At 44.2% G+C, this 14,148-nt stretch overlaps 1 protein-coding gene across 9 annotated transcripts in view; it reads right to left on the bottom strand.

Annotated features, from left to right (window-relative positions):
* Positions 1-455: 455 nt before the first annotated feature.
* The window catches only part of phc2a (polyhomeotic homolog 2a (Drosophila)), a 90,142-nt gene continuing 76,449 nt past the window's right edge, over positions 456-14,148 (bottom strand). For 6 of the 9 annotated variants that reach the window (XM_015337127.2, XM_015337131.2, XM_015337128.2 and 3 more), the window contains 6 exons: positions 7,652-7,863; positions 6,146-6,278; positions 4,564-4,684; positions 3,200-3,341; positions 2,184-2,472; positions 456-1,630 (listed from right to left, as the gene is read on the bottom strand). In XM_015337127.2, coding sequence (XP_015192613.2) covers positions 1,476-1,630; positions 2,184-2,472; positions 3,200-3,341; positions 4,564-4,684; positions 6,146-6,278; positions 7,652-7,863 — 1,052 coding nt within the window. In that variant the 3' untranslated portion in view covers positions 456-1,475. Of the gene's footprint in view, positions 1,631-2,183; positions 2,473-3,199; positions 3,342-4,563; positions 4,685-6,145; positions 6,279-7,651; positions 7,864-8,848; positions 8,874-9,035; positions 9,166-9,259; positions 9,912-14,148 lie in introns of those variants that run through there. The other 3 variants (XM_015337133.2, XM_069184037.1, XM_069184036.1) reach the window with 3 other exon arrangements.

The following is a 14,148-nucleotide window of genomic DNA, read 5'->3' as shown; positions in this document are numbered from 1 at the left end:
GTTCTCACTGTCAACTTGTTTTTCCTAAAAAAAATACAAATCACAGTTTTGTGTTCACACAAAAGGTGACTTCAGCACATAAACGCCCGATAAGTACATTTTACCTGTGTACACAGTTAACAGTCTTAATGTCTGCAGTTTTGCAGGGATGGTAAATGGTTATTTACATTTCTTTTAATGTAAATAAGGAAAGGAATAGGCTTCTGTGTACTGGACAGATGTTTTTAAGAAGTTGCTGTTTTGAATTTCTAAGTCGTGTTAGTGCCACTATTATGCTGCTTACATATGAGGGATCTGTATTGATGTTTTGGATAATGCCTTATGTTTGATCAAGTTCCTTGTGAAGCTGTAGCAACCACTGAAGGGATGGATTACTGAGGCACAGAAGAGGGTGACCCTCTGGATGAGGCAACAAGACTGCCGAGTGACCCAGTGATGGTGAATGACAAATTGAGAATGATTTGAACTTTTATTCTGAAATGCATCAAGAAAAAAAAGAAAGAAAATGAATCCTTGTAGGACGCAATTCATGCATTATCTTTGGAAACCAGCATTTAATTTAATAAGAGTATTTCACATGCACCAAAAAGGGTCATGGTGGGGAAGAAAAACAGGACAGCATTAAGAGATGCAGTAATAAAAATTATTGTGCTTCTCAATTTGTGCCCCATCCTGGTGTCTGTTTAAAAAAATGCTATATGTAGGAAAGGGACTTTTCTGAATTGCAAAGAGGCTTGAACTAAGCATTTTCTGTATGAACTAATGCATGATTACTGCTTTACCGGTCGCTTTACTATTGTGACAACAGGTTATCATTCTTGAGCACCCTTATACACAGTGAGGCCAGGGCAGTGTTACAGCTGTTGCTGAACAGCACCCTCGCTAGACATTTGCTTTCCACAACGCCATCAACTAGCACCAATTTATCAGGCGAAATTCTTCACCGTGGAACCCGTTCGGCTTATAATTATTCATGTCGTCCTCCTTTTCAGGGAAGTCAAATTAAATATCATTTAAAGAAACAAAAGCCCATCTGCAAATTCCAGGGACCTGTCCCCATTTCCCTCACCCCAGTTCTCATTGGCAATGGCTTAAGAAATCACACCAGAGCCCTTGTTGCCAGAAACCAGTGAAGTAGTTATAGTTCCTTCCGATGCTCCTTGTGCAGTAGGTCCAAAACAACCCACTAATCTGATTAATTAGTTCCTGTATGTCCATCTGGAAAGAGTTCACAGCTGTAGATCACCAGTACGGAACTTCAGGAGCTCAGGTGTCCAAAAAGAGATACTAACGGTCATGCGTCTCTTCAGGTTAGCACCATGCCACCTGCCAAGAGCCGACAGGAAAAGCTTTCAACCTGGCTGAGATTTGCGCAGCAGTAGAAACGGTTTTGGGACCACCCTGACCGTTCAGTGTAGTTCTGTATTGTGGAGGAGGCAGGCGGCCCACCCTCTTGGCCCCCAGCCCAGATTCAGCTAGGAGTCCTTGAGCATATTAATCCGGGCGTAGATCTTCAGCGCCGGTCCCAGCTTAATGTTCATGGCACTCATCAGGTGGTCCTCCTTGAGCAGCAGCATGGCCTGGCCATCGATCTCCTGTGATCGGAACTCGTCTGCTATCTCCTGGCAGCCTGCAGCTCAACAGAGGAGGTCACAGAGTTAGTTTTTTTGTGTGTGGCTTATCTAGCTACAACAAGCAGATGAGTCTAGCAATTGTTTAGAGCAGAGTCTGCTGTGATAAGGCAGATATTGAGAAGCAATGAATATAAAATCCATCTTGATCAACAATAGCTTAGCACAGTTTCTCTAAAACGCATTAGTGTAGACATCAGAGGAAATCAGATTGGCAGTACAGTGGCAACATCTTGCGCTGTAACGTAAATAAATGGGGATCTTGCTTACTTGTCTGGGGATAATGAGCTCTCGCAGGTGACAAATGACTCATTTGAGTTGTGTAGAACTAAAAATAGAACCGTGCTATAAAAAGGCATCGCCAGATTTGGTCTCGCATAGATCCGAGTCCTAAAAACTATTTGATTGACCAGCTCTACACGTGCAATTTCAGTCGCGGAAGAGAGATCAATGGAAAAAGATTTTCACACGAGGGTCCTCATGTCTGAAGTCATAAGCTTTGAGCACAGTGACCCCCCTCGGTTTGGGGGCCCAGCCGGGCGACTGACTGACCTGGCAGCGAGCGGATGAACTCGTACACGTCCTCCACGTTCCACTTGGTGGGGTCGCTGGGGAGGAAGTGCTGCGTGAGCAGAGGCAGCTCCCGGGCGTGGCCCTCGGGGGCCTCGGGGCCCCTGTCGCCTGGGCGCCTGGGGGCCCCCGAGCTGGCGGCCGAGAGGGGGGAGGGGGGCTCCTCGTAGCTGGAGATGTCCGAGCACTGGCTGGACTCGCCCTGGCTGGGGTGCGAGGGGGGAGGCGAGGACACGGAGCCGCCCAGCGACTGCAGGGGTGTGGGCGCTTGCTGCAACAAGGACAAAGGCGCCGTCAAGCCCGCTACACCGCGGGGAGATCTCGCTTGCGCAGGCTTCTGTGGGCAGCGCGTGTTATTTGTCACATGCAAAACACCTATAGATTAATGCTACACGTATACTGTAAATCCACACCAAGAAGAACAAAGAGAAAATAGCTACTGTAGGTACATGAGGGCAGAGCAGGAGTTACAGGCTAATTCTTTGCTCAGAGTTAGAATAAAACAAAGTTTTAATGACAAAGTCTGGTATTCCTTCCAACACCAACCTAATATTTGATAGTACTGTCTAATTAAACAGTTGTTCCTTCATTTTCAGATTTTACTACTAATCCCTTTACTTACCCACAGAATTTAAGAATGTTATGCATCGGATGTCTATCCTAAACAGGTGAACAGAACATCTGTACAGTTGTTGGCAGAGGTGTTTCCACAGTGTGCTTACTGATTACTTGCTATATAAAGGGTATGTAACATGTAACATATTATTAAATCTTGTAATATTAAGTCAAGGACTCGTACGCATTCATTCGCATTACTTGCGAGTGTTGAAATCTGTAACTTGCAGCAGAACATTGCATATACAGTACAAATTGTAGTCGTACTTATCTATGCGCTCTTTGCTCAGTGTTGATGCTCTATGGGTGTATCAGTGGGGGAGATCTAAGAACTGGGCAACCCAGGTGGGAAAAGGACATCGGTCTTTTGCTGCGGGTGTCACCTGTTTCTTGGTCTCCTTGTTCAGATTCTGCAGACTGCCCTTTCGCGACCTTCGTCGGCGGTGTTTTGGTCCATCTGACTTTGCGTTTTTACTTCTGTCGGGGTGGAACAAGCCTACGCGCTTCGTGCATCCCACGTTATATCTGACAAAGACCAGAGGAAGCTCAGTGCTTTTGCAGTTTTAAGACATTTTTAATCAATGAAGCAACTCTCATGTTGTGAAACATTCTCATCCCTTAGTTTCTGCTGCAAACGCTTGAAAGGTCAGACCAGCAAGAATGAAAATGTCTGGAGTACAGATCTGACAAAGATCAAGAAAGGAGGCATGTCTTGAGAGATTTTGGTTCAGTAGAGTTGAAAACCCAATTTTATTTCCTTTTGCTTTTATCTCCTAAACTGGTGGTAAGAACATGTTAAAAAATGAGTAGTACAGTTACCCCTCTCATGCAGGCCTGTGTGGTCTTGTGGCTTAAAGAAAATGTCAAATGACACTTTGGTTGGATGGAAACAAAACTAAAAAAATAAATAAAAAAATTGGAGGTTTGGAAAGAGAGGGTGGGGAGACATGCCACTGTTCCAGCAGGCCTTTTTAGTGGTCATCTGAGTGAGAAGAAAAAGAAAGGCAGAATTCACCTAACATCTGCTTTAATTTAACTCCAGCTCAGTTAGTTAGCTTTTGCATCTGTGGTTCTTTCCACCCACATACATTTATAAAAACACTTATAAACAAGAACAACCCCAACCTGAATCCCCAGCAGAAATACTGCCAAGCTTTCCCACAAAGGAAAGCATATAATTTGATGGAAAAAAAGAGATCAAAATTCATAACACTGTAGAGTATAAAAGTTACAGGATGCCAGTGTGGGTAACAGCATGCACCAGCTGTGCTCTGGCTCCTGTTTCAATTCCTTCTGAACCGTATATGGTTTACAGTTTACAGGCCATAACTTAAGAGCCATTACCCAAAAGACTCCAACAGCTCTGCTTACTGGATTTGTAAAGAAAAAAAGACCACCAACGAAAAGGCCCTTCAGAATCCCTGGGGATAAAACGCTTACAGTACCAAGAACAGTTTTGATCGTTGGGGAATGGTTTTCTCTTGTAGCCTCCTTTCTCCTTCATCTGATTTGCCCCACTGGATTTTACTGCTAATGCTATTTCTCAGCTCTAGCCTGATCATCTGCTTGGGTAATATAAAAACAGTCCCTTCTTGTATGCTGTTATCTTATATTATTTCATAATTATTTCAAAACAGTCTACATTAAAGGAAATAAATCCCCTCCCCCCCACTGTCCTCAATGGGGTTTTTTAAGTGTAACAGACAGAGTGTCCTGTTTAATACAACTGTAAGCCTAAGTAATGTACCTCTTTGCACAAGCCATGGAGCAAAATCTCTTTGACCGCTTGAACTTGTAAGCAAAGTCAACCCGTCCGCAGAGCTCACACTTCAGCTTGGGCTCGGCGTCTTCCTCCTGGTCCTTTAATTCTAGAAAGTAAAGACAGCCTTGAGAGAGCGCAGCAGAGGGGAACTCAGAAGAAAAGCACAACATTTAAAACCAAAGGCTCTCGAATTGGGGTGGGTGTCAGGTCCTGGATGGACAAACATTTCTGTTCAGGCACAGTGAACAACGAACAAGCAGCTTAAAATCAGACCTTGATATAGGAAATAAGAATGACTGGCCTTCTGTCATTTACCTCTAGTTTGGTATTTAGAGACCATCTATTGCCATTATCTATCTCAATGGTCTAATCCATAAATGAACAATACCTTAAACCTGATCTCAACCAGACATTACTTGAAAGAATCCCTGGTAGCAGCTTCAGCTCTGTGGGTGGTTTGGTCGCATCATACTCCCATGACTCTGAGTAAAACCACGTCTCCTGCTCTCAGTTTTAAATGCAGTAGTTTCCACCTGTGTCTTCTGGCTTGTTTCATTGCTGATTCTAAAGAAGGCACTTGGGTAACTTTTAATATTGGATCCAGAAACATTTGTCTCCAGGTGGTTCTCTACACTCTACATTTTCATAAAAATACAATGTATAAAGCCATTAGGGGTATTCCTTTTCTCAACTAGTTATCCCACTCTAATTTCCAGATTTCTTGTTTATACAAAGACCATTTACCTTGTACTTCCTGTACAGTATGTCTAGGTTTTTGGTGTCCCGTGTTCACAAAATAATGTGCAAAGGCATATTTTTTGAGAGCATCTTTGCATTTAAAATTCAGTGACTTGAGCAGAACTAATCCCCTCTCTACACCTTTGGGTAACGTGGTTATGGCAGCTGTTGTGAGACTCTAGATATAGAAATTTAGTCATCGTGTGTGGGCTGCAGCTGAATTTTACACGTGTAAATCAACCATTTTCAACAAAAAAAAAGAGTGCAAGTCGGACGTTTTCTGTTATACTCTATCACACTACTAAATGACAGCAGAACTGTTAAGTACTGGCATTTATGGTCTTCACAATGGTAAATGCAGTAAGTAAATCTACCACTTGAATGTGCCGTGAACATATCACTGAAGGAAGTCAGAGAAAAAACTATGGTTTGCAACATATCTTACCATGCAAGTCAAATGAGAACACATACTCCTTAATAACGATGACCTGTTTATACTGTAGAGAATTTACTGAAGCAGCAGGAGTGAACTGCATTGCTCACCAATATGACTAAAAAGTTACAGCACCACTGATCTGACCTGTAAAAAGGGAAAGGTGAATTTCTCTTCGGAGAGGCCTTGCCTTTTTTTATTCCCAGAAACCCATTTTGGCCGCACTGCGCAAATGCAATCCAGTGATCACGGACGTACGCCACAACTCTAAATGTGATCACCCGGTCAATACTCGTCTGAACTCCACCAGGACAAGCCTGGCATTACACCACACCTCCCATGTCAGGCGCTCGTTAGGCCGGAGCTGAAACGAGCGCGTGTACGGCGAGATCCTACCTTGCTGTGTAAGATCCTCCATCTCCGAATCTGTAGTGTTGGGGGGATTGCTTTGGGGGGTCTTCTCGGGGTCCGACTGCAGCTGCTGCTTCTGTTTCTTGAGGTTCTCGATCAGCAGAGGAGGACGTCCCACCTGGGTGCACAAACAGCGGCAACTGTAAAGCGTACATGCACCTCCGGACTCCGCTTATAGCAGGATGACCCAGTGGTGGCTTCCCAAGGTACACAGGCGTGCAGTATAAGATGGTGACCCTCAGACTGTGCTTGCTGACAGGAGGGAATTAAGTACAGAAGAGGGTTTTTTTTTGTGTGTTTCTAAACAGGGATTGACTTATTCCTCTGGCACTTTGTATTTACACTAGCCAAGGCAATTTGCTTTAGCTTACAGGCAGCATGTGAACGTACAGTTTACCCTCTCCGTCTACAGCAGCTGGAGAGCTGCAACAGCCAGGAGCTCTGGGCCCCATCTCCTCCATCAGGCTCTCTTCCTCACATAGCCAGCAGGCAGCTGCACGACCCTGTTTCAAAGGCTCCGTTCTGGGAGGGAGGCCAGCTGTAGAAATCTTGACATCTTACAGCGGTAATCGCTTCCTCTGCATCGCCCCTTAGCAGACTGGCACTGCCCCTCACCCATGCCTGGAGCTGAGCTGTAGGACTGTGAGAAAATTTCCTCTTCTTGCTTTGCACGCTGACGCATGAATATTGGCCCCCTGTGTCGCCACTAGGTGGCAGTGCATTCCATTCAGAAGAGGTGTTTGATACAGATGGAACATTAACCGCTATTGTGAAGAACTCCCTGCTCTCAACCCAGAGCTACAGATGACACTTGTTTAACCAAGAAGGCCAGAGTGCTCAACCGTATATTAAATGAACTGTAAAACTCAAATGAGCAAATTTGGCTATTCTCAAATACTAGCTGTATTCATAACTGATACTTTCTCATGCAATAACAATTGTAATTGCATTAAATAAATAGAAATCAAGATCCTGTCTGGTCTGAATGTTTCATAGCCGCTTGGAGGATGCATGGAAGTGTTGAAATGTCACATTGCTTTCAGAGGACATAGGACTTTGAATAATAGGAAGTGAAAGTGGATCCTAATTGAGGAACTGGGTGATTGTACACTGCGCAGAGGGGTCTGATCTGTTCAGGAAGACTGGCTGGAGCTGATGAGTGAAGGCCTTGTGGTGTGCGTTTTACTGCTGTGGTTCTGTTACTGTCGGGGAGAGTTCTGCACAGAAAGGTGCCTGCTTTCAGCTCAAGAAGCCTGGAGCTGTGAAGGTGTATCTTGTACGCCCCAGGCGAAATCACCCCTGTGCAGTAGGATACCCTAAACGCTCTACTTGTGTAGCCAGCGATGGGTGGGGGAGCCTGTGGCCCGTGGGGATTGACTGAGGCTCTCAAGGACGGAGCCTCTGGGTGCCAGTGATGAGAGTGACTGCCAGACCAGGTCTCTGAGCCCCTCGGGTGCCACACGGCGGGCGGGCATGCGAGCGGGCACTCACAGGGAAAGGCTCGGCTCCCTCCTGGATGACGAAGCCCTCGATGACGTGGGTGAGGATCTGGGGTTTGACGATGGCCTGGGGGGGCTTGTTCTCGCCGTTCTGGGGCGTGCTGCCGGTCACAGTTGGCGCGTTGTTCCCGTTTCCTGAGGTCATGGCTGGAGGAGAGCCAACCACCCCTGACTTCACATTCACCCTCTCGGCAGTGCCTCTACCTGCGGGCACAGACAAAACCCGGGATTTTAACAGCCTCTTCCTGTCGGCCACCGCAAAGAAGCAGTTTCACACTTTAGGAAGCATTGACGCATGTATTTAAAATCCAAGGCCTTCATTTCATCACTTTTGCTCTTTCAAACTCACACCTCCTGAGGCCTAAATCAAACTGAAAAACCTTCCTGACTAATTTCTATCGTCTAAATCCACACGCCAGGACCATTAAATCTTAAGACGTGCTTTACAAGAGATATCAACCTGATGAGCATCTCGGCCATTAAGAGCACAGGTGGTGGATACCTGGTTGATCAGGAGGCTAAATGTTTGTAGAATATCAAAGTTATTCAGCCCACATTGGGTTTTCCCTTCTTTAACCTTGACCTAAGTTTCATTCAGGAGCAAACCAGGAGAAAATCAAACTAAAGGTATTGTTATTAGAAATGCACTCATGTAAATTAGCTATCCAGTTTTAAATCTTACATTTTTAAAATACTTCCACGCCTGATTTGTATTTAATATTTTTACAAATCTGATCTGGATGAATGTAACCGTCTGTGCTCCACTCCTTACAATTAAGAGCAACCGCGAAGTCTCTAAAGCTCGCTGATCACCGTTTCTGTCTCTAGTGTGACCCTGCCTCAGGGGACATGATCTTAGGCCTTACCAGAAAAAACGAGAAACTGTAACCACTTTTAAGCTAAATATAAACTGGAAGCACACTTGCGTGTTTACACAAATGAAAACAACCATGCAATAAATCTAAAAGATGAAACGCTGGACATGTATCCTTGAACAGGGGTTAACATTTGCTTCCAACATTCCCCACCAAGTGCGCGGACATTCAATGCTTGTATTCGATTCAAAGGACAACATCACCGTGTCCAGGTTTAAAAATGCACCGCCAGCAGGTGAATGCCCTTTCATTCTCTCGCCCTTTAAACGATTTACAGATGTTAAAGGCGTCATTGCATAAGCAGCGTTGTTTACGTTTTGACATCCACAGTCGCGCACCGTGGAAGCGCAGTCACCAAGCGAGCTGCGTGTCCCCCTCGTGAAATCGCTGTATTTATCCGATCGCCGGCTTCCGTGGGAAAACGAAATGACAAGGACGTCTGTTGGAGCAATGCGGGCGAGCAGTTCAACCCAAGTCGGCTACTGGGAATCAAACACGCACCGTTCACTGCTGAGAAGCCCCTTCGCCAACTTATCGACTGCTCATGCCTAGGCAGCCCCGCAAGCTGCAACTCCAGGAGCGCATTCACTTGTCCTGCTGCTCGCTTATCACTCCCCCCCCCCTGCGGCCGCGATCGCCGCGTTACAAAGAGGCGCTCGCTTCCTCTACCGCACGGACGGCGACGCGACGAGAAAACCCAACTTGCGCGCAGGCAAGCAACTTACCCCGTCCGTGCCTTCCTTTGTGTCGGCCGAGCTCGGCAAGGAGCGGACGCGAAAAGTCAGATTCGGCTATTTTACATCGGCGGTTTTTGTATTACAAAAAAAAAAGACGGGAGGGGGGGGAGAAAATACCAACCCGTTTGCCCCCCCCTTTTTTGAGTTAAGTAAGCTGCAACGCGATTGTTCTCCGAAAAACAGAAATCCCAGGGCTGCATAAGTGCAGGATCTAACAATACACTGGGCAGTAGCAACAGCAGCAGCAGCAGCAGCACACGCCTTTGTTCAGTTCAGTAATTCTCCCCCCAAAAGAAGAAATCTTTATTCTTTGCAGCGTAGGGTTAGATCGGGAAAAGCACACCAGCGGCCCGAAACTTTGAGCAAGATGTTCCGCAGGCAAGCGCTCTCATCTTCCCTTGGCCGCACAAACGCCGTGAAAGGAGAAGACGGAAGGGCCCCCCAAACTTTTTTTTTTTTCCACCCTTATTTGTGTTTGTTTTAGACGAGCCTGCCCGCACAAACCCGAGCAACACACACTCTCTAATCCTCTTTGTATGAGGGAACTGAGTAGGAAACGTCGAGGGCCGCTTATTGGCCCGCTGCGCAGCTCACGCCAGCCAATAGGGACGCGCCTTGGTCGGCAGCCGGCGCTCTGATTGGAGGACGCCGCTGGCTGGGCTTAGATAGATGTCAAAGGCATGGAGGCGGGGGAAAGAGCTGCCGACCGTCTCAAAAGAGCAGCTGAGAAAATTCATTGGGATGTTTTTTTTTCTCTGTTTTCTCAGCGTAGGCACGCTAACACCCACATAGTTAAAAAAAATCTTATTTGTCGCGTTACACGTACAATGATTTAAACGGTTGGTAACCAAAGATACGTGGCGTTTTTATCCTGCTTCTAGCCCCCTCAGACAAACCCTACCACCCCGAGAAAATAAATGTAATTAATGGGCATTAGCTTGTAAATTGACAATGGATGACCTCACAGCATTTTAGAGCATTCTCGTTTACTGGAAACGGAATTCAGTTAATCGAACAGCTGGCTTGGGGGAAAAAAAAGATGGAACAAGTTATGCACGTTACATTATAAAGGTAAAACTAAAACTCATGAAAGGGTTTACCCCGGTAGTTAATATCAATAGGGTGTAGCTGGTTTTGTACGTTCTTAACGGCGTGTCATAAAATGCAAAAAAGGATAAACTGCGCATCATTCGGGCGAAATACACCTTGTGCATTTCGTGAAAGCAGTGATTTACAGTAGTTCCCGGTATGATAACAAAGCTGAAATAGCACTATGAAGTTTACTAGGGATTAAGTGATCACTGTAGCTTGAGAAACCTTCCTATATCGAAACTACAGAGAGAGCGCAGTTTGATTTTTACATCAACCTTGAAATACTCTGAAACCAGATTTTCTTCTTCAGCTAGTTACTCACTTCCTATGTGTGCGCTTCCTCCCACTATCTCTTCATCTCGTTTCCACTCCAGCCCTCGTTTTCTTTCCTAAAATGACAATAGCTCACGGCTTTTTGCTCTCGTGGTTCTGTACCTAATTCTCAAGCGTTAAAGAACGAGGCAAAACACACCAGCTTCTGTACTCTTAAAACCTGGTTTCTCAGCAGGGCTTACCTCTTGCTCATCCCAAGAGAAATTATGGTCAAGGCGCTTACATCGCCAATGTTAAAAGGCAACTTAGTTGTAAATTATATCACGGTATAAATTGGTATACTGTAGCTTAAAACTGATTTTAAAGTTTTCAAAGATCAAATTCCAGTGTTGTGCTTGTTAAGTGTATTTAATACAATAAACTGTTTAAAACGTCCATAATGTACAGTATTTTGAAACTGCCTAAATGCAATATTCAGAAGCGTCAATTCACAATGCATTTAAATAAGCTTTTTATGGATACTGGCTGAAATGAATATCATTGTTTTGTGTGGCCATTTATTCTTCTGCAACAATGCTTGCCAAACCATTCTTAAATACCCCCCGCTTAACCGAAGAATTTAGCTTCACAAGAACAATGATGGTGTAGATAACCAATATGGCAAACTATGGTAAAATGATCCTACCTCACAAATACAGGGGGCTCATTTAAAACCTCAAGACAGGTGTGAGATATGCTGTGGAATCCCAAGGGAATCCTAGCAAACATGACACTTAAAAAGCCCTCTGTGATGATAAGGCCATTGTGTGATTTGCAAACCAATTTAGTTCTGGACTGACTGAAATTTGTTTAGGCCACAGGAAACCTGTTAAAAAGTTTTATTTGTAGGGAGGGAAATATGTAACTGAAGGCATAAGTTTGATTTTTAAACATCAAAGAGAACTTGTTCCATTTAGTTTGAATTCAGTAGCGAGGAGTGCGATTAGGCTATGCACTAACACCCCCAATTCCGCTCATAAAGAAAAGCTTTATAGTTTTACAGATTTCATTTTACAAGAAACAGAAACAATAAAATGTACCAGCTCACAGCTAGCCAGTGCTATTTGCTAAGCAGATTGCACTGATGGTCTAATTTGCTGAGGGATTATAGACATAATATTTAATTAAAAGCATAAGTGTTCTGAACTTAATCATTTGTGATGTGCAGAGTTGCAAAACAAGTTGTTTTTTTCCCCTGATGATTTGTTCACATGACGTTTTGGCTCTAAGCTGAAGCGATGGAGCAAGTTACCAGTGAGGTAAAAGAATCAGAAATCATGAACACCAGGGAGAATACACTAGCCAAACGGGTTCTCATTCCTTGAGAATTTAGTGGGGTTTACAATAGTTTTTCAGCCTTTTAATTGCACAATTACTTTGACTTAAACTAGCATTTTTAAATTATTCTGTTTATTGCATTCGGTTTTGCTCTTTGCTCCTGTACTTACTGTGTACTTGTGTACTAGAGCAGGACTCTTTTCTATTATTTTCTTTCAAAAGAAAGGCCATAAGATGTTCTTTACATTTAAAAAAAAGTGTGGTAAGTAAAGACTATATGGTCACCCTTTACTAAAGTGTCACTGAAAATGGATGGATGGATTTAGCAGTAATTAAATATTTACACTTAAACTTTAGGTAAATCAGGGCCTCAGATTCTGCCACTGTTCAAATGATTAGATATGTACATATTTCATTTATTTTCTTCCCACATAGAAAAAAGAATATTAATGCTTCATGGTGTGTGTTGCACTGTTTGCTCTTTTAGTCAGCAGCATCTGCTGCTGTAGGGTCTTGGTACTAACAGAAAAGAAAAAGGAATGCAGAAAGGAATCATTCTTGCTGATGCTGTAATATGGTGTTGAATCCGCTGAGCAGTTCCTGACTGCCTCGGACCTTGGTACTGCCCGTTGTTTCATGCTAACTTTCCTTGAAGTGAGTCAGCGAGTGTCTTTACAAGGACACATGTGGTTCGTTGCTAATCTACTGTGTGTGTGAAAGTGGCTCTATTATAAGTGTTAACTTCTTTGTTGGGTGCCTGATTCTGATATGAAGTTCTCTTTATTCTACTCATTGTTTTTCTTCCTATTTCCCCCATAGTAGTAATCTGCTGACACGCCGTACTGAACTCCCCGACTATCTTACTCCACAATGTGCATGAGAACAATTAAATGCATGCAGGCAGGGAGACTAGCTAGCACTCAAGACTGGATTCACTCTTTTTGAATCCTGTACTGAACATCAGATAGAGTTGGTGTCAAACGTCTGTTTTTCACTGCCTCAATGCATCTGAGTGATGGTAGTGATGTTTTAAGCTGTGCTGTCTGTAAAACGGCAGTCTCTTTATTGCGGATCTTCTGAGATGCACCTGCCAGGGAAAAGCCCAGTTTGCCCACCTTTATTCCTCTGCCTTCTGGGACTAACAAAGCAGAATCCCCCTTTCCCCTAATTAAAGCCACTGCTGTCGCTGTCTCGCAGTCGCTGGGGCCGGACAATGGATACTGGGGCGTGACGGATTCACTCTTCCGCTTGAGGGGAGAGAGAGGGGTGCAAGGGAAGCCTTTGTGGGGCTGCCGGCTGGCGGCCATACAGATGGCAGTGACGTAATGGCCGCTGTGCTCCCAGCTTATCAGACCAGGCTTGGCTCAGGCGGTCTGTCTGAGGGCTACGCGCAGGGCTGGAGCTCTCCAGCTTGAAAACCCAGCCTTGGACAGCGCTTTCCCGTCATCTGTCTGCGCTGTCCACATTGCTGTATTTGCTTAAATTGTTACTATTCTATGTGAACCCAAAGATAGGAATCAGCTTCTGATCTGTATTTGTCCACTGTTTTGAAATGCATTGATTTATAGTGAACGAGCAAGATGCACCTGGAAGTGTGAGAAATTACATTGCAAGTACACATTCTGGTCTTTTCAGAGGAAGGTTCAATTATATTGTCCCCTCTTGGAGAGCACAGCTATATTGCTTTTATGCTCCAGTTCCAGAGCATAATTAGTTTGAATATCGATCTAGCACTTCATTCTCAGTGAACATGTAAGAATGATGGCTTATTTATAATACAATAGATAATGTGTGTAGTATTTATATTGATATAGAATCTGTACAGATATGTGGGATATATATGGATTTATATGGAACAAATGTTCTAAAAATTAGTTTAAAAAATGTGGGTTCTTTTTTTGTAAAGGAGGAAATATATGTGGTCTTGCTAAGCCTGCTGACATAGATCTGTTGTTCTCCTGTTCTCTTCCCCAATGGTTTCAGAAGGTATATTTCCCACATGCAACATACATAATGCAGTAGAGTCACAGTGATTGACTGTGCCGTGTGATTTACTTAACTCGGATGCATGTTTTCTCGCCAAAATCAAAGTGACAGTAAGAGGACAGATATTTAAATGCACGGGTTACAACCGTTAATGTGAGAAAAGTACTCACATGTAGTTATGCACATGTAGTATCATGGTAGAAAAGCAA

The sequence above is a fragment of the Lepisosteus oculatus genome, chromosome 25 (assembly GCF_040954835.1).
Source record: "Lepisosteus oculatus isolate fLepOcu1 chromosome 25, fLepOcu1.hap2, whole genome shotgun sequence".
In the NCBI taxonomy this organism is placed as follows: Eukaryota; Metazoa; Chordata; class Actinopteri; order Semionotiformes; family Lepisosteidae; genus Lepisosteus; species Lepisosteus oculatus.
The sequence above is the reverse complement of the archived record's forward strand: the minus strand, read 5'-3'. Positions and strand labels throughout refer to the sequence as shown.